Source organism: Gymnoscopelus braueri (genome assembly GCF_963280865.1).
Source record: "Gymnoscopelus braueri genome assembly, chromosome: 13".
Lineage (NCBI taxonomy): Eukaryota > Metazoa > Chordata > Actinopteri > Myctophiformes > Myctophidae > Gymnoscopelus > Gymnoscopelus braueri.
In genome coordinates this window covers 42439783-42458783 of record NC_137615.1, presented here as the reverse complement: position 1 = coordinate 42458783, position 19001 = coordinate 42439783, and the positions used below count along the sequence as shown (strand labels likewise).

Below are 19001 nucleotides of genomic sequence, written 5' to 3'. Positions count from 1 at the left end.
GGAGTAAATTTGACCAGGAGTATCTGTACTTTTACTCAAGTACTGGGGTCGAGTACTTCTTCCACCACTGACTATTTGATGTTTTATATATCATTTCAATTCTCCAGCTCTGTGCTTCAATATCCATTTGTGTCTATGCACTTAAGATCCAGTAGGTGGCACTCTTTCCAAAGCGAAGCACCTTAAAAGTAAATGCAGCGCAAGCATCTCCAAAGGATGGCCTAGATCAATGATTCTCAAACTTGATCATGTCAAGGGTCCCCAAATGTGTGCCAGTGACCCCCATACAACATTTGTGTTGCTCAAATGACTTCTCTTTTATCAAAATGTTCACATTGATTCAAGATTTGTTTTACATCTGAAACTGATTCTGATGCTGTATTAATGAATTTGGCTGGGGGCCCCCTGCCCTGTAACCCCTTAAGAACCCCGGAGGATTCCTGGACCCCACTTTGAGGACCACTGGTCTACACATCATACCCCCCAATTATGTCCCTGAAACAAAATGTGGTGAGTGTAGAAAAATATACAGCGGAGACACACAGAGTTGATAACATTAACAGTTTTATTGTGAAAAAGTCTTCATACCCTAAGCCATGGTACTGTACAATCAATAATTTAAAAAAAGAAAAAAAATGTTCAGCTTTGTGTTTGAGGAACATTCTCTCACACACACACACACACACACACACACACTTCAATCACAAAAGTAACCCCCCAAAAATAGTGTTTACCAAGTCATTTTCACCATAATCTTTCCCCCTTACACAAGCCAGTTATCATGGGTCATTCCTATCAGGCTCCCAAAATCCACAACACAGTTACAAACACGCTCTCATTCTCTGCAAAACAATCCAACCTTTTTAACCACTTGAACCCCAGCATGCCTATTCTGGGGGTAATATTCGCCAGAGATAGTCGATCTACAAGCTCACAACGTGTGCGTTGTGAGCTTGTAGCTTGGCCGTTTTTGGCAAAGAGATTTGGTGTAGATGGCCCAAGTACAGTTGTAACTCAAGTCTGTTTTACTAAGAATAGAGGGTTTAAGTGGTTAAACCCTGTCAACAGTTACAACATAAAAACTCGTTTGACAGGTGGAGGATAAACTGACAAACTCTTCTAGGGTCCAACCTCCTCGCCCAAAAACAAACAGAAGAGGGTGTCGTAAAACACAATACAAATAAGGCTTGATGTATACTTCTTTGCGGGCGGCGGCGCGCATAGAAAACAGCAGATCTACAAGCTCACAGAACTTGCAGATGTAGTATTAGCTGCAGTTTTTGGCGCGTGACACCGGCGCGCAACTTGGCATACATCAGGCTTAAGCTTTAAAATGAGGAACCAAAATGTATTTTCTATATCACATGTACTGAAAGGTTTGATGCACAACATTAATTAAAAAAAAAGAAATAATAATAACCACCCACTGAAGTGGAGCTGTCCGCGCCGAGCGACAGAGGATTAACAGGCTTCTCAAAACGTTGGCTACGAGTTTTCTTGAAGTCCTTTATTTCAGCGTCTCGTTTGTTCGTCGTGCTCACAACACTGGTCTGCGATGCTAACAAAAGCGTGCGTGCAAACAGTGGGGATGGAAGTGAGTGTGTGTGTGTGTGTGTGTGTGTGTGTGTGTGTGTGTGTGTGTGTGTGTGTGTGTGTGAGATAGGAGGGTGGGGTAGAGGTAGAGGATTAAAGCACTACTCCATCACATATCCTCTGTGGGTCGGGGTTTCCCTGCCAACCTGTTTGGCAGGGAAATAAAACGTCCATTAACACCGCTCAGCCAACACCTGCTTTATACAGGATCTCCTCTCGTCACAAAACGCGAGGACCGGCTCATTCCTATTGACCACGTTCACACGGCGTGCGGTCAATTCCCCGGAGACTGTAGCCAGAGAGTGAGCGAGCGAGAGAGAGAGAGGGGTCTGTCTAAAAGCAAGGCGGCTTCATTGGGTGAGTCAAGGCATCTTGAAAGTCTGGAGGTCAAAGGGCAACTTCCCTGAGATAAGAGAAGGGAGAGGGGGAACAACTGGAGGGGAGAAGACTAAGAGTGTTCCAACCGATTCCGAAAATAGCAGATCTACTATTTTCGACACAGGACTAAATATAAATCGGGCTTAAGACCTCCCATCACATCACACACCAAGGGAACAGCAGCAGCCCAAACTAGATTTTGGGAGATGACGAGAGTGTCTCCCTCCTGACACGAAATGGACAACTAGCTGCTGACAAGAGTTACTGAACTACCAAACCGTGACCTTGTTTTCATCTAACTTCAATTCATACCGATTTTACAAAAGATTGGGCATTCAGAGATTTGTTTAGTTTGAATGTACCCTTGAGATTTAGAGGGAATGTTGCAAATTGATTGCTAGCATTAGAAGAGAGATAGAGGAGGATTTTGCAATTCTGATAAGAGTTTACATTTCTAAAGTGCAGACTGTGTATCTAGGCTCATGTTAGAAAATGTTTAATTAGGAAAGACCTGAGCTACACTTGGCTTAATGCGTGGGCAGGTGACACTATTTGGTTACTGTATTAAAATCTTTATTGTTTTCAATGTATTTATTTGATATCTCCCAGAGCTCTGTTTGACAGTGCCACAACTCAACTGTTCTCCTTAATGTTCACATATGTTCAGCTGTGGCTTGTATTGAGTTGTTTTGTGAACCGAGCAGAGATTTGACCAGGGCACAGTTCCTCTGAAGTGTGATACCTAAAGAAGCTGTTCCAAGGAGAAAGCCCATGCGTCGTCTGGTGTAAATGGGAGAGAAAGGAAGCCAGGTGCAGGTAGTGACAGGAAAACATTGGTCAGATGATGCCCAGGAGAGTAAGACTGATAAATAGGAATCTGGAGACCACTCTAGCAGGCTTCCTACTTGCTGCTGGGGGGAGGAGAGGGAGATGAGAGAGAGAGAGAGAGTTGGGGTGGACTGATAAAGCCCTCCAGAGATATATGAAAAGAGCATCTATAATTCAGCAGCTATGAATCATGGGGCAGCATGTGGAGATGGTGGAGGGGGATGAGAGAGAATGGAGGGAGTGAGATGAAAGGCAGGACAGAGCCTGGAGGGGCGGGGTGTGGGGTGTGTGCATGTATTCGTGAAACGGAAAAACAGAGCCAATGTCGTGGATGAGGGCAGATCATGCCTGGTTTATATATAAGTTGCGCGGCAGTGTCGCACACCAATAACAGCCGATCTAGAAGCTCACAGCGTGTCGCAGCGCAAAGCGTTGTGAGGCGCTTTTGTTCCAACAGAGTATAAATCAAGCCTCAGTCTGAATAGATGTTGCGTCTTCATGGGCTGGGCGCACCAACGCCATCTGTTCCTTTAGGCTCACATTCTAAATATGCTAAGCATGGGGCTGAACTTTGACCTTGACCGTTGGACGATAAAAAAGAACATAAAAATCAATAGCGCAGGCCTTGAACTCATCTGCAAAGTTTGATCCGAAGAGGATTAAAACACAGTTATGACTGTGACAGACAGGGTCGATTACAATGCAATACAAAAATGGGCGCGGGCGTAATAAGAGGTTCTTCGGTGGAACATGCCCTGGGGAAATCAGGAGCCGAGATGAGAGAAGTGATGCCAGATCTGCTTTCTGCCTGAGCAGACGGACGCGTAAAAAGGACACCGTTTTGATATTAACAAACAACCCTTCTATCCCAGGGCACTCTCTCTGAACAAGTCACAATCTTAGCTTAATGCTGGTCTCCCTACCAGGAGCTAGTGCTTCGTTTTGTCTTTGCTGCTCTCACCCCGTGTCTCTCATCAGACTCATCACTTTGGCACTCGTTATTCAGCTGGACGACCCAATGCCTGGAAGCCGTGCTTTTGTTTTCAGCCTTGGATACCTGTGCTCTCCATCTCAAGAGCTTTTATGCATGCTGTATAGGCCAAACACTGAACTGAAGGGATGGTAAACCTATAAGTACATGCTATGGATTTGTTTCCTTCTTTTTGGGGGGCGGGGGGCTGGTTTATGGAACAAAAGAAGCATCTTTGAGACCCATAACTATGGGGAAAAAAAGAGGACAGTGGAGGGAGAGTTTGGGAATGAAACAGGTTTGGCAAGGAAGTGCTTGGACTGTTGACTGATCTTAAAAGATTTGGCACAGGAGGGTAGGCAAGTAACAATACAAGTTATGAGGGTCCAGCATGTGTGTTCTCTTCTGTGTGTTCACAACAAACTCCCCCCCTCACAACAGTTGCATGTTTTGCGAAAAAGACGCCACAGAGACCCCCAAAAACATTTGTGTTGCGTGGAACAAGCACGATGATTCGTATATATATATTATATAGTATTTTACCTTTTATGTACACACTTTTTTATCTCTCTTAAGTTCCAGCAGGCTGTGTGTGAAGAGCTCGAAAAGGGCTTCCAGAAAAGCAAGAGGTATGACTGGAGTGTGGTGGATAAGGTTGCAGAGAACCACCTATTGGACAGAGTGATTGGAGGGCATATGGGGAGGGGGTATGTGGATGTATTATCCTCTCTGCCGTCTGGGAACATGGGGGGGGGGGAGGGGGGGGGGGTTCTGGCCGACGTACTGGCTTTGCTGAGAGACAGACTATGAATAGTCTATGAATTGAATACCAAGGCCCTCATTGGAAACAAGTCCGCAAGGACTTTTATGAACGGACCTGTTAGACAAAGTATTTTAAATGTAACTGTGCTGTTTTACATTTTTTGCCTAATAAAATATAACAGAAAAAAAAACAGAGACCTCATCAGCTGTAGCACGGTGAGCAAGTCCTGGAGGAACATAATTGAGCAGCTCTCAACAGTTGTCAATGGGCTCAGGCCTGAGGGGGTCCCTGTCACGGCACTAAATATTTTCAGATGGGGGGGTCTGTGGCGAAATACGTATTAATGTGCGGGTCCTTGACATGAAACAGTTTAAGAACCACTGATCTATAACAAACGCCAGCCTGTTGGAGAGAACCAACCAGAACTCCATCAGCCAGGATGTGAAGAAGAGGCCAAAACAGACCTGGAGAAGATCAGTAAAGAGTGAGGCAAAGACAACCAGACTATTAGCTGAAGAAAACAGCCCAAAACAGAGGGGTGTGATTGTGGCCCTATGCTCCATCTAGGAGCCTACAGGAATAAGACAAGTAAGTCAGATCTATAACTACAGTAGCATCCTCTCGGTGGGGGGGGGGCTGCGAGAAAGGACGAGGGAGGATGAGAGAGGAAGTTGGAAGCCAGGTAAAGGGGAGGAGGGAGGAGGGCGACAGTCAAATTAATGTGCGTCTGGACACCAACGGCTCCCTTGGGTGGCGTCTCGACGTGATGCGAATTGGAAAGCTGTCCTTTTAGACCTCGTCTTCTACTACGACTCCCAGGGGGCCTGTGGGCGATGAAAACCCAACAACTGCTCCAGCTACAATGATACACCCTGGACTTTGTTTCGACTCGTAAATTATTTGTGATTTCGAATCAGCGAAGGTCATTGCGACTTTGCGAAAACGTTGCGACTTCAAAAGCAGCGTTACAGTCAAATGCAAGGGGGTTGAGGCCAGAACTGACATTAGTAGCCAAAGTTATAAACGGGTAATAGTGTGTTCGTGATCAGCCATATCAGCGATAGCATTGATTATTGTTCGCTTACTGGTCAATAGAACATTTTAATATGGACAGAATAAGGACGAAATACTGATAAATATGAGCAATTGGGGGGAGACACAAACAAAGAGCTCAAAGGTCTCAAAGATTATAAAGAATTGAGGTGAAGTGTATGACACAAACCGTGAGTGTGGCGCAATGCAGATGAACTAAATATGGTTGCAAGAGTTTCTTAAGGTTCCTGTACACTTGTTGTCCATTTTGTACATGTAGTAATAATGCTCCCGCAGACAGGAGAACCCCGGGAATGAAAGGGGTTCTTTTCTGTCCGTCTTGTCCACACGTCCGTGGTCGGTAGTGGCGAGCAGCAAAGGCTGTAGAGGCGCCACCGGGCTCCTTCTATCTTCACTCATTAGATGAGTCACTTCTCTAAGAAGGTGGTCTCAAAGTGACAGGTGTGACAGGATCTTAGGGGGAGATGGGAGGACTATTGCTTCATGCGTTTAACCACATGAACCCTGAGCGCTAAGGCGAATGTTGTTCTGTGAATATAGCCTTGGTCTACATGGTTCACAACGTTGTGAGCAGCATGTAGACCAGGCTATTTTCGCAGGAGAGATTTGGTGTAAGGGGAAAAACGAGCATACAGACCCCTGGGGCACGCCGGTCAACAAAGTAATACAGGGTTTAAGAAACAGAAGGAACACATCTGTGTAATTTTAGATTTGATCTATAACCATTATTTTATACTTTGGCTATTTTTTTTAAATCCTGAAAGTGTTTGCAAATCTTTGAATATCTATTTTTTAAAGCGAACATTTGTAACTGTCAAATGTCTCAACAACATGTCTTAATTTTTCTGAAAAACTATTGTTGCTATATCAGTGGTTCTCAAACCTTTTTCATGTCAAGGACCCCCAAAATTATATGAATTTGGCCGCGGACCCCCATCTCAAAATATATTGTTCCAGGGACCCCCAGAAGCAAAGAGTTGAGTTAAAAATGTTCGCTTTAAAAAAATATATATATATATATGTTCAAAGATTTGCACACATTTTTACGATAAAAAAAAAATAGCCAAAGTATTAAATAATGGTTAAAGTGGTTACACAGATGCGTTCCCGGTTTTAATGGGTTAAGCATTCACGATTGACCTCCTTGTTCCGAACACAAATTCCCAGGACTCGTTTTGGTACTCCACCCAAAAACCCACCCACACACACCATCTCCCCATAAATCCCTCTACTGGTCTCCTCTCCTCCCCGTCATCTCCAACTACTACCCCCCCCTCCCTCCCTCCCTCCCTCCCCCCCAAGTCCCCAGAGACTAAGAGATCTTGCAGTTGTTGCGGGTGCAGTTCTGGGGCGGGCTCTGGGGCGGACGGATGGACTTTGAGCGCTTCAGACTGTTGCCCTTGGAGCCGCCGGCGGGGTTGTTGGCCAGCGAGTAGGAGCGTCCGTGCATCATGACGGCGTTCATGCCGTTGGCCATGGAGAAGGACTTGAGGTGGGACTTGATGGCCACCGGCAGCGGCAGCTTGTCGATGAGGTGGACCGGCGTGCAGGACACGATGGCGCGGCAGCACAGGTCCTGCAGGCTGAACACTGCAGGGCGGGGAGGGGGGGGGGGAAGAGAGAGGGAAGAGTTCAGCACCAGGAGCCAGTTGCACCACCTCACACTAAGTTCAAACTTAGCCCAGTTATAGCTTAAATGTCCATTTAAGCTATAACTAGGCAAAGTTTGAGCTTAGTGTGAGGTGGTGCAACTAGCTCCTGGACTACAAAGTAATGTAGGGTCTAAGTCGGTGGTGCTCAAAGTGGGGTCCGGGGACCCCCAGGGTCCTTGAGGGGAGTTCCAGGGGGTTCCCCAGCAAAATTTGTTCACACAGTATCACGATCACTTTAACCCCTTAATCCATATTTTATACGTTGGCTATTCCAAAATAGCAGATGTACAAGCTCACAGCGAGCTTGTATATATGCTATTTTTGAACATTTTTAAAAAATCTTGAAAGTGTTTGAAAAATATTTAATAGTTTTGATTTTTTTTACACAAATCAAGTCCGCGGCCAAATACATATCATTTTGGGGGTCCTTGACATAAAAAAAAGTTTAAGTCACAAGTTTAACCACATGGGCCCTAGTGCTCTCTAATAGGCAACCGTTCTGCGAAAATAGCCTGGTCTACACGCTCACAACGTTGTGAGAATGTAGACCAGGCTATTTTCGCAGAAGAGTTTTGGTGTAAGGGGAAAAAGGAGCGTGCCCAGTATAGACCCCTGGGGCACGCCGGTTAACAACGTAATATAGGGTTTAAATGGAGAAGCATTCATGATTTACCTCCTTGTTCGGAGCACAAATTCCCAGGACACGGTTTGTACTCCACCAGGATGACGTCTTAAAAGCTTAACCACATGAACCCTAGCGTCTCTATTCTGGGGGCGAACAGTAGGCGTAAATAGCGGTGCTATTTTCGGTGACGAGATTTGGTGTAGAGCGGAAAAAGGAGGGGACCAAGTATAGAGAAGACCCCTGGGGGATCCCCCGCCGACCTCCATATTCTAACTTTTTGTGTTTTTTTTGTGTAAATTAATGCCCTGCTTGATCATACTACAGCATCACACAAAAGCATCAAAAGCTACTTTTGTTACTTTTGAATTCGAACCCTGTGGTCCTTGAATTCGAAACCGTTTTGGAATATGAGGTTTCCACCCAGACAATACAGGGTTTCATCACATGTCAACCCTAGAGTCCCTATTATGGGGGCGAAGGTTTGGTGAAAATAGCTTATCCACAAGCTCACGATACGCTGTGCTGGAGCATGTTGTGAGCTTGTAGAGCAGTGGTTTTGTGCCAAGGACCCCCAAATTGATATGTATGTGGCCGCGGACTCCCACCTACCAGGGACCCCCAGAAGCAAAGATTTGTGTAAAAACATTTTTGCCTTTAAAAAAATTAAGATTTACACAATTTTTTAAGATTTTTCTAAAAATAGCAGATCTACAAGCTCATGCACTCGGTGCCGTGCTATGAGCTTGTATATCTGCTATTTTTGAATAGCCAAAGTATAAAATATGAATAAAGGGGTTAAAATGATTGTGACGCTTTATTAACTAATTTTGCTGGGGACCCCCTGGTATCCCCCCCAAGGACCCCTGGGAGTCCCTGGACCCCACTTTGAGAACCAATGTTGTAGAGATGCTAATTTCGGTGAAGAGAATTGGTGTCGACGGAAAAAAGTAGGGGGCCTAGTATAGACTGCTGGGGGACTCTGGTCAAAGAAGTCTTGTCTTGAAGTCTTGTCTCGACATGTTGTCATGTTTACAGTATGTCTAAGCTTCCTTAATTAATTAATAAATGCACTGAAATCAGACTTCTTACCCTCTACAGCCTTATTTTATTTGTCATACAATGAATAGCAAAATAATGCCAAACTACAAGCTTGCAGACTGGCTATTTGTGCTATTTTCACGTGCCCAAAATGGGGACTACAGGTTAAAAGTGTCTTGGAGGGGAGTTCCTCTCTTAAAAATGCTCCATGGAGAACAGCTGAGGCTTCTTCTCTCTGCACAGAGCCTTCAAGACTTCAAGAGCCTTAGTAGGCACTCGTTTTATTTACAGAGGGCAAGCTGGGACATCTCTCTCCATCTGCTTCTCTTTCTAATTACACATGATCTGAATAAAGGGAATGATGACAGAGGTAAAACGGGGAAGAATTCATATATATCCACAAGTTTCAAGCGGACCATTAGCACTCCCAAGCTGTGAGAGCCAGGCCTGAAATTTCGTCTTTTTAGGGGCAAGGCCTTTGAATTTGTAAATGTTTTGAGGGCACAAAGGCCAAATGACAGGAGATCAAAGCCATCAAATAAAACAATGATATTAAGTCCACTGAAATAATTAATTGAATTTAATGGTTAAGAATGAATTTGTGTTAAATACGTAGAATAACTATCAGTGAAATAAATAAACGATGGTATTTACAAATTACCAATATTTGTACAAACTCCTGAAAAGTTCATACTCAAGAGTCATTGGACTGGTTTGAAGATGGGGATGGGGTCTCAGATGGAGTTAAGAATTCAGAATCTCAACAAAAGACGCTGATGTCTGATGACCTGATGTGAAGACTACAGGAAAGAGAAAACGGTGAAATCAGCTGGGGCAGCATGGACTCGTCACAGGGGAAATTATGACGAGTTGCATTCCACCGTTTCAACATGGCCTCCCTATGTTTGGCCATTTTATATGCAAAAACATTTTCAAAATAGCAGATAAAGCCTATCTTCAAACTTACAACACACTGATTCTTAGATCTGCCATCATCATACGAAGTCTAAGACAGGGCAGTGCTTCTCAAGCGTTTTCATTTCAAAGACCCCCATAACTCTGAGTGTGTACAAATGGAACCCCCTCAAGGAACCCTGAGGGTCCCTGGAGCGCTATGAGCTTGTAGATCTGCTATCTTTTATTGAATCGTGAACATTTGTGCAAATCTTTGAATATATATATTTTTTAAAGCGAACATTTGTAACTCAAATCTTTGCTTCTGGGGGGGGTCCCTGGAACGAAATATTCTATATAAAACTTTTTCATGTCAAGGACCTCCCAAAATGATGAAATGTATTTGGGCCGCGGACTCCCCTATCTCAAAACATTTTGATCCAGAAACCCCCCCCCCCCACCCCCAGATGAAAAGATTTGCGTTAAAAATGGGTTAACCTCTGCTCAAACAAAGATATGGCTCGCAACTCACTTTGATGCTCCAGGTTTTATTTCACAACAAACAGCTGGCTGATACGACGTTTCGACCCTTTCGGTCTTTTTCAAGTATAAACAAGAACAGGAAATGACCTCTTTTTATACAGGAACAAATGATTTTGGTTACCAGCCCCACCTGGTGATCAGGGGCGGTACCAAGACTTGATAAACATTTTGTCAAGAGACAACTTATCAAAAGACAACATTTCATCTTTTACATTTTACAAAGTATTTTTAGAACATTTTCTTGATTTTTTACAACCTCTGCTCCACACATCCATCCATCCACTCATCATCCATCCATCCGTCCATCCGTCCACCCACCTCGGTTGGGCCTCCAGAACTTCTCCATGCCGTGCCTCATGAGGACGATGCGCGACAGCTCCGTGAAGGACTCGATGACGTTGAAGTTGCACAGCGGGCTCACCTCGAAGAAGGTCATGCCGTTCTTCTCGGCGTAGGCGCGCGCCTGCTCCGTGGGGACCTGCCGCTTGAAGGCCAGGTGGAGCCGGTTGCCCACCAGGATCCGAGGGACGCCCGGTGCATGCTGGGTAAAGAAAAGAACGGGGGAGAGATCAAGTAGGGTGCAGTGGTGGAAAGTAACTAAGTACATTTGCTCAAGTACTGTACTTAAGTACAATGTTGAGGTATTTTACTTTACTGGAGTATTTCCAATTTTCAATACTTTTACTTCTTCTCCACTACATCTCAGAGGCAAATATAGTACTTTTACTCCACTACAATTATTGGACAACTTTAGTTACTTTGTAGATTTTAAATATTATTACAAAACATAAATTAACCACTTCGGCCCTATATAGACTTAGGCTATTTGAACATAGCCGATCTACAAGCTCGCAACGCGCCGAGCTTGTAGATCTGCTATTTATGAGATGTAAGATTTCGGCACAAAGAGTACTTTTACTTTTGGTACTTTAAGTACATTTTGATGCCAATACTTTTGAACTTTTAATCAAGTAAATTCTGAATACCAGACTTTTATGTTGAGTGAGTACTTCTTCCACCACTGAGTAGGTGCACCAATGTGTTATAGTTATTTTCCATGGTGCTTTTGGCACTCTTTGCTCTAAGTGAAACCCCCCACAATCATATTTTGTGCACTCGAAATAACAAAAAAAAGCCCCTCATTCTGGGCAGACCCCAGTATAGACCCCTGGGGGACTCCGGTCAATGAAGTATAGTGTTGAAGTGATTAAAGCAGCAATTCATAACTTTCTTTGGTGAATATATTTGTATTTGAACCATTCTGTATTGTAGAGTTTGTACAATAACACAGCACTTCTATTGAGACATTTAGATCCTGTGGTCGTGAAGGAACACTACCGGTTGACAAGAGGCACTGCATGAAACTCAAAAGGAACCAACATTCTGCAAAAATAGCAGATCTAGAAGCTCACGATGCGTCGCAACGCGGCTCATTGTGAGCTTGTAGATCGGTTATTTTTGGCAAAGAGACTTGGTGTAGACGGGAAAAAAGCGGTCAAAGCACAGTTGTGACTCCAGTCCAGTTCTCTGAGACTAAATGGTTCTAGGCAGAGAGAGTGGAAGCAACAGAGCGCTAGACGGAGATGGAAAGAGAGGGCCCTGGCACATATTAAATGGAACAAAGTGACTAGCGGTGGTCTGTTACTTATTCATCAGGCCCGGGGCAGGAGAATAACTTGCCCTGTCACTTCCACTCGTGTCTCCCTGATTCACAGCCATCTGTTCTGACTGACAGAATAGAAGATGGCAGCCTGGCCAGTGGCCTCCTCTCTTCTTCTCCTCCTCCTCCATGCACCCGGTCTGTCTGTCCATCTGTCTCAACAGTCTAATATGGTCCAAAATTGGTATCACAACTTAATGTAAGACCAGGAAAAGACTAGATAGATCTAAGCTAGAACAGTCAAATGAGCAGGGCTGTCCTCGACAACATGTATTATTGGTAATATTGACAGGAATTTGTCGACTCATCGATGAGTTGATTTAATGAACAAATGGGTAAAATTGTGTTTTAACGCATGTACAATCGTGCAGAGACCAGCCTTTTCAGGCTGGTGAGGTTGAGAAATTAATATTAATGTTGATTTCACAACAGCTACCGGACATTGAAAGTTATATACTGGCAAAATTAACTTAACTAACAACGTCTTGGTCGACGTGAGATCAAACTACGAGGGGACAGCCCTCCTGATGAATTCAGAAAACGATAAGACAACTGAACCCATTAAGACCGGGAACGCATCTGTGTCATTTTAGATTTATTTGGCTATTCAAAAACAGCAGATATACAAGCTCATAGTGCGGCACCAAGTGCCGCGCTATGAGCTTGTAGATCTGCTATTTTTTTTAAATCAAGAACATTTGTGCAAATCTTCGAATATATATTTTTAAAGCGAACATTTTTAACTAAAATCTTTGCTTCTGGGGGTCCCTGGAACAAAATATTTTGAGATGGGGGGTCCGCGGCCAAACACATTTTGGGGGTCGTTGACATGAAAATGTTTGAGAACCACTGATGTAGCAACATAGGTTTTTTTTTTTTTAAACGCAGGATTTAGAAGACATTTGTATAATCGGCCTCAGGTCTTAATGGGTTAATAATGTAAGACCAGGAAAAGACACTACGATAACCCAAATCCCAGACGATATCTAGCCTCATATCAGGATTTGGATACAGCATTATATGGATGTATTGCTCAGCTCTAACAGGCAGTAATAGTTGTATTAATGACCTAGTATGACTCTGGGATGTATGCGGTCATTGGTACATGGCCTGTCTCCCAGAGCAAAACCACTAAGTCCACTTAATGACTGGGTCTGCAAGCACCAATGTTCCAGTGTTTTTACTGTCCAATCCACAACCCTGTTTGCCTGCCTCTCCCATGTTCTCTGCTTCTCACTCCGCTCGGACATTTTCCCTTCACTTCATCACTCCCTACGGTTCTGACTGCACCGCAAAATACTCGGTGTCAATTTGACTCGGAGAATGTACCAAATGGACCCTTACGGGTTCATATGCACACGCTCGTAGTTACTCTCAGAGTTAAACTAACATTGAGGATTTCACTGTGTTGTGGCTGCGACCCGGCAGCCACAGGATTCTGAGGAGGTGGGGCAGGAAAGGCAGATCTCAAGCGCACACATACCAGAGGCCAAAAATACCAGCTCAGCCCCTGCTATACACACACACACACACACACACACACACACACACACACACACACACACACACACACACACACACACACACACACACACACACACACACACACACACACACACACACACGAAAAGGACATCCTCTGCTTCCGAACCAACAGGAAGGACCTGTCAGAGCCAGGGAGACCCCACCTCTCACACACACACACACACCAACCTAAGATGGTAGGTGATTGATAAAAAGCTAAAGAATCTTCCCTCATCTTAATACCCTACAGCTAGAAGCCACCAAAATTGGCGGCGAGTCACTGTGGTTACCGTTTTTCTTTTTTCACATTTTAAAATACATTTTGGAAAATTTGCCAAAATAGAGAAGGCAGGATTCATGCGGTTAAAAGGCTAATGTTGCTAACGTTGCTAACGTTGCTATGTCCTCTTGCTATTGTCTAACGGTGCTCTTCGGTGAAGGGCCAGTGGTTTCCTGTGAGGATGTGTACAGATGTGAAAATTGGGTGCAACTGGGACTTTTTCACCCATTACAGTATGCTTGCTTTAAACCTGTGCCACATGCATCCTCCCCCTCTCTCGTCCACGTTAAATAATTAACCAGAAAGGCCTTGATAAAAAAAAAACAGCAATAAATCAAATCATTATACATGTCCAAAAACCACGATATAGCCCGAGGAAAGCAATTTGTGAGATTCCAGTGATTATTTGAGGCGACTTTGAATCCAGTCAGAGCGAGAGCCACACCATGGTGATACACGTTTGGCAGAGCATATTTTCCTACTTGCCATATTTTCCTATGTCCCATATTCCTCACCACGTGTACCACCCAATCCTCCAAATGAAATCTAGGCCAGTGTTTCTCAACCCGAGATGATGTTCTGAGCGTCAGGGGCACAGAGAACATTGAACAACCAGACAAGAAAGGCCACTGCACGTTATGTTGTTCATTTGCTGTTTTTATTGTATTTTTTTATCATTCTAATTCTAACTATTTGAGTTATTTGTTTTGCTTAGTTTTCTGTAAAGCGTCTTTGAGTACTTAGAAAAGCACTATACATGTATTATTTATTATTTTAACCTGGTGTCTCTATTTTGAGCATGTCATTACAGGTGGAAATGTTTAAAGGAATTTCAGGAAGTTTCTTCTCAACATTTTCGCTATACATCGTACAAGGAAGTATTAAGGATTGCTTAATGTGTTGATATAATGTGACTTCTATGTTTTCTGCATTTTTTCTCTGGATACAATTGTGTTTCATGCGTTGCTGGGGGATGCAATTGTTTATATGAGTGATGACGAGGGAAATGAGGCTGACATTAGTCGGCGCTCAGAGAAGCTGGGCGTACAGTCACATTATGTGTGAGTTGACACCAAGGGTTCTGGTCTGTTGCATAGCCTGCTCTGTGCTGTGCGAGTGCTGTGCTGTGTGTCGAGGACCCTGGACACCAACACATACTGACAATAACTGATCCATTTATCATAAGCATCATTAATAGGGAATGCCGCCATTCTGATCAGGAATCAATCATCATGTACTGCAAATGCCAGATCTGATTCAAAGCTAGGACAAAACTGATGCTGCGTTCACGCTAGCGGCGTCAAAGCAAAAGGCTGCAAGTCATTTTCAATGGAAGCCAGTGACATGAAGCTACAAAGTGGTTACTGTAGCTGCAAAACGTTTTGCAGTGCTCCAATGAAGTGGTGAGGCATCGATTATGTTTTTGTTTCCCCATTTCCACTCCCCTTCACTCTCCCTACAATTCAGTGCTGCCTTCCGTAAATGGAATCTCATTCTTGCCGTTAACCAGTTCCCTGTGCTATTTAACCCTACGTTATTCATTTACAGTGTGGTCTGAGCAACAGCGGCGACTTGGCAGCAATGTAGCTGGCCACGCTTGGCTGTTTTGTAGCTTTGTCGCTCCTAGAGTGAACACAGTATTAGTTTGTTTCTTTTTGTTTAAGCTTTGAATCAGATGTGGCACTAAGCCCGTAATGCAGCAGTGTCTGGGGTCACTTTGTAGCTTCAAGTCACTGGCTTCCACTGAAAATGACTTGTAGCCCTGTTGGTGGCCTCCTGGCTAGCCGTGTGCGACCTAAAATGTTCATCCAGGTCCCAAATCCTTCAGCCCTTTATTTCATCTCCATTTCGCCCCTTCTGCTGACTCACCTCGTCAATCTCTCGGATCCACCGGTCGATGCCGTCGAAGGACCACCGGTTTGTGATGTCATAGACCAGCAGGATGCCCTGCAATGAACACAAACACGCACGAATGGTCAATGGCCAGCCACAACGACATTGTGCCGCCCCCTGTGTTCTGTTTACAGCCTACACACTCAGCATGGAGGCATCAGCAATTACAGTGGACGTGGAGCGACACCTAGCAGCGAGACGACTGATTTGACATCTCACAATCCAACTCCATGAAGTGATGCCTGAAGAAAGTCCATGACCAAAATGTTGCCTTTATAAAAGATGTCCTTATTGTGCAAGTGAAGGGAGGTGTGACGGTGTGAGGGTTATTTCGTTGTATTCTTTACGTCTGACCTACGCACCCGTCCCTGAGCTGATCAGGTGTGCATAAGACTTTGCTTTTCCATATCCAACTCCAAGTTTACAGAATGTGTCTCCCATGGCAAATTGGCACAGCCAGGGGCATCAAACAGCAACTTCAAGTCAGGCAGGTATTTCACTATAGAGCCAATAAATTAGTTGCGCTCCATAGCTAGCCTCTAAGAGGCACCGACTATAATGTATGTGTACTACCTGTTTGGGCATGTCATTACACTGTAGGTGAAATAATTTTGATAATAGCCGATCTACAAGCTCACAACGCGCATCATGATGCATTGTGAGCTTGTAGATTGGCTATTTTAGCATCGTCATACGACAAAGCATAAATCAGGCCTATGTGGTTATTGGACCTTTTGAAGTGCTTTGCATTGCATTGTTTACATATGATCATGCTTTTAGAAGAAAAGGGGAAAAAAACAACATTGGATTCATGTATATTCTAGAAACATTGAACGGTGAGGTTTAGATAAACATGTTATTACAAACAAAACTATAAGACATTTTGTCTGCTGCTATCTCAGAAACCATGCTGTGCATACTCTATACACAAGCAACAGTGTGGCACATGTGTGCTGTTCAGAATCCAGCTTGTTATTTCAGTAGAGACTAACTAAAGCACTAGCTGTCTTTTTTAGTTTTAGTAGAGGCGTCTTCTTTTCCTCACCTGAGCACCACGGGAATACGAGCGGAAGATGGTGCAGAAACGGCCTTGTCCCGATGTGTCCCTGGAGAGAGCACAGACAGACAGAGACAGATAGCGGGAGGGAGAGAAGAGACAAGAGTCATTGCCGATGCACAGAGCAACAGCCAAGAAACTAGGTTCAGCCAGTTGGAAGAGTTAGTTAAAACCTGTGGCATGTCTCAGTCGGAATCTAGCTAAATGAATTAAGCGAATTGGCCTGTATACTTTAACTATAAGGCTGGGTACTCAATCAAATTCTCCAATATGACAAAGCTCAATGAACATCATGAAAATCTCAATGATAAGACATCAAAGAAATATTCCTTGTAACATTTACCAAAAAATCTCACTTCCTGTGTTGCTGAAAAGTCTTTCAGTAAATAAAGACTAATGCAGATTGTATAATTATTTAACAGGTTAATCTATATGAATCATCCCAACACTGCGATGGATGTCAAATATCCCCATTTGGTCTACAAATATCATTGCAACACTTTTAAGTCGTATCACCTTCTTAACCACTTTCAAACTGGTGTCCCAATTTTAGGCATGTTACAGGCAGGCCATTATAAACAAACATTTCCAAAAGCTTTCAAAAATAGCAAAAATTGCAGATCTACAAGCTCACAATACGTTGCATCGCGACACGGTGTGAGCTTGCAGATCGGCTATTTTTTGCCAAGCGACACCATCGTACGGCAAAGCCTAAAATAGGGCTTAAGTGGTTAACCCACCGCCAGTGCCTCTCTGTTAGCATGAGCGTGTGCAATCTAAGCCTGTGTGGCCTGGCACACACTGGCACCTTGCTCTACAAACACCACTACACTAGAGACTGTGTTTATCCAGGAAAAACACATGTATCAAGTGCATGACAGAGGTCGCTCCGCGGAGTTCCTGGCTGATACTGACCTCTAAAGGTGTAGGTGGCTTTGTCAGCTTTATTGACCAACTGAGTGTGTGCAATCACGGAGGATATGTTTGATGAGTCAGTCGGTGTCAAACACATCTCCAGTGATAACGGCCGTTCTAACATCACAAAACCAACAGCTCTTTGACCGTGAGCGAGAGAGAGAGGGAGAAAGAGTTCCAAATATAGGAAGTGGATTTTTAGCCTGTGTTCGTGTTTGTGTGTTTGTAGAAAGAGTACGAGCAAAGAGAGACATTTCATTGAGTGCAGTTAAGGCAAATCAATGGCACTATGAGCACAGAGGCCTGATGCTGTCCATTGTGACTTTAGATCCCCAGAACCACTAGTAGCACTAGAGGGGACATTCAGCTAAAAGCTCTTGTTCAAATCCGCTTCCCAGAGTGGGGTGGGGTTTCCTCATTTCACCCGTGAACTGAACCCCAAAAATACCTAATCGGAGGCAAAAGCGCAATGTTCGTACAAGAGAACTGCAAGCAACACAACTGAAAGGGCAACATGGACATGATTACAGGTCATTCAACGTCACTGACAAAACTGAATATGCCAGTTGTCTTACTTTTCTTACTTGTCATATTGCCTTTCCAGAATAAGTTTTCCTTGGACTTCTACGGTCATCTCTCCACTTAAAAAGGTCAAGACGCCACACTTACATGGCGCTTTTCTAAGGCATGGTACTGGCTTGGCTAGACTCAACTCTCTTTTGGTGCAACGTACTTTGTTTTCCATTGCAGATAGTACTCCTACGCCCAACCCTCTGCGCAGGAGAGTGCTAAAGAACAATCAATGGCAACTTGTCTGGAAACGATCTCTAATTTTAACCTACTGTATAAAGTCCAACTAAAACCGTTTCTGATAACAGTTTAGGTGAGAAATAGGCCAAGATTCATTTCACATTTACAATGGCTGGTTTAAAGGTTTGTTAACAGTATTGGTTGGGGAGCTTCCATGCAGAATAGGGGAGTCCACTGTGACACAATGACGCTAGTGACGATTCTCTCTGACCAGTCAAGAAGTCTGCAGCGTTTTCACGGAACCAATGGATACCAATGGAAAACCAAAAAAAAAAGGCCAGTCAAGTCAAGCCTCCTGTCTGACTTGGCCACATGGTGATTGGCACACTGGACTGACGTCAGTTGGCCTGCGAGTCCAATTGGACAGAGGGGGAGCGGGACAGTGATGGATGTTTAACAGCACCTCAGAGACAGAGCGAGACTAGCGGGTGTGACTCATCAGAAAGACAAAGAGCCAAAGAAAGAGCGAGAGGAAAAAAAGCCTGATTTATACTTGGTTGCGCACCGGAAATAGACGATCCATAT

At 44.1% G+C, this 19001-nt stretch overlaps 1 protein-coding gene across 1 annotated transcript in view; it reads right to left on the bottom strand.

The window, feature by feature from the left end:
* Nucleotides 1–546: 546 nt before the first annotated feature.
* The window catches only part of rab40c (RAB40c, member RAS oncogene family), a 38169-nt gene continuing 19714 nt past the window's right edge, over nucleotides 547–19001 (bottom strand). Inside the window, exons 3-6 of the mRNA XM_080446342.1 lie at nucleotides 16740–16800; nucleotides 15671–15748; nucleotides 10656–10878; nucleotides 547–7175 (exon numbers count right to left, since the gene is read on the bottom strand). Of these exons, the coding sequence (XP_080302468.1) occupies nucleotides 6898–7175; nucleotides 10656–10878; nucleotides 15671–15748; nucleotides 16740–16800 (640 nt within the window). The 3' untranslated portion in view covers nucleotides 547–6897. The remainder of the gene's footprint in view (nucleotides 7176–10655; nucleotides 10879–15670; nucleotides 15749–16739; nucleotides 16801–19001) is intronic.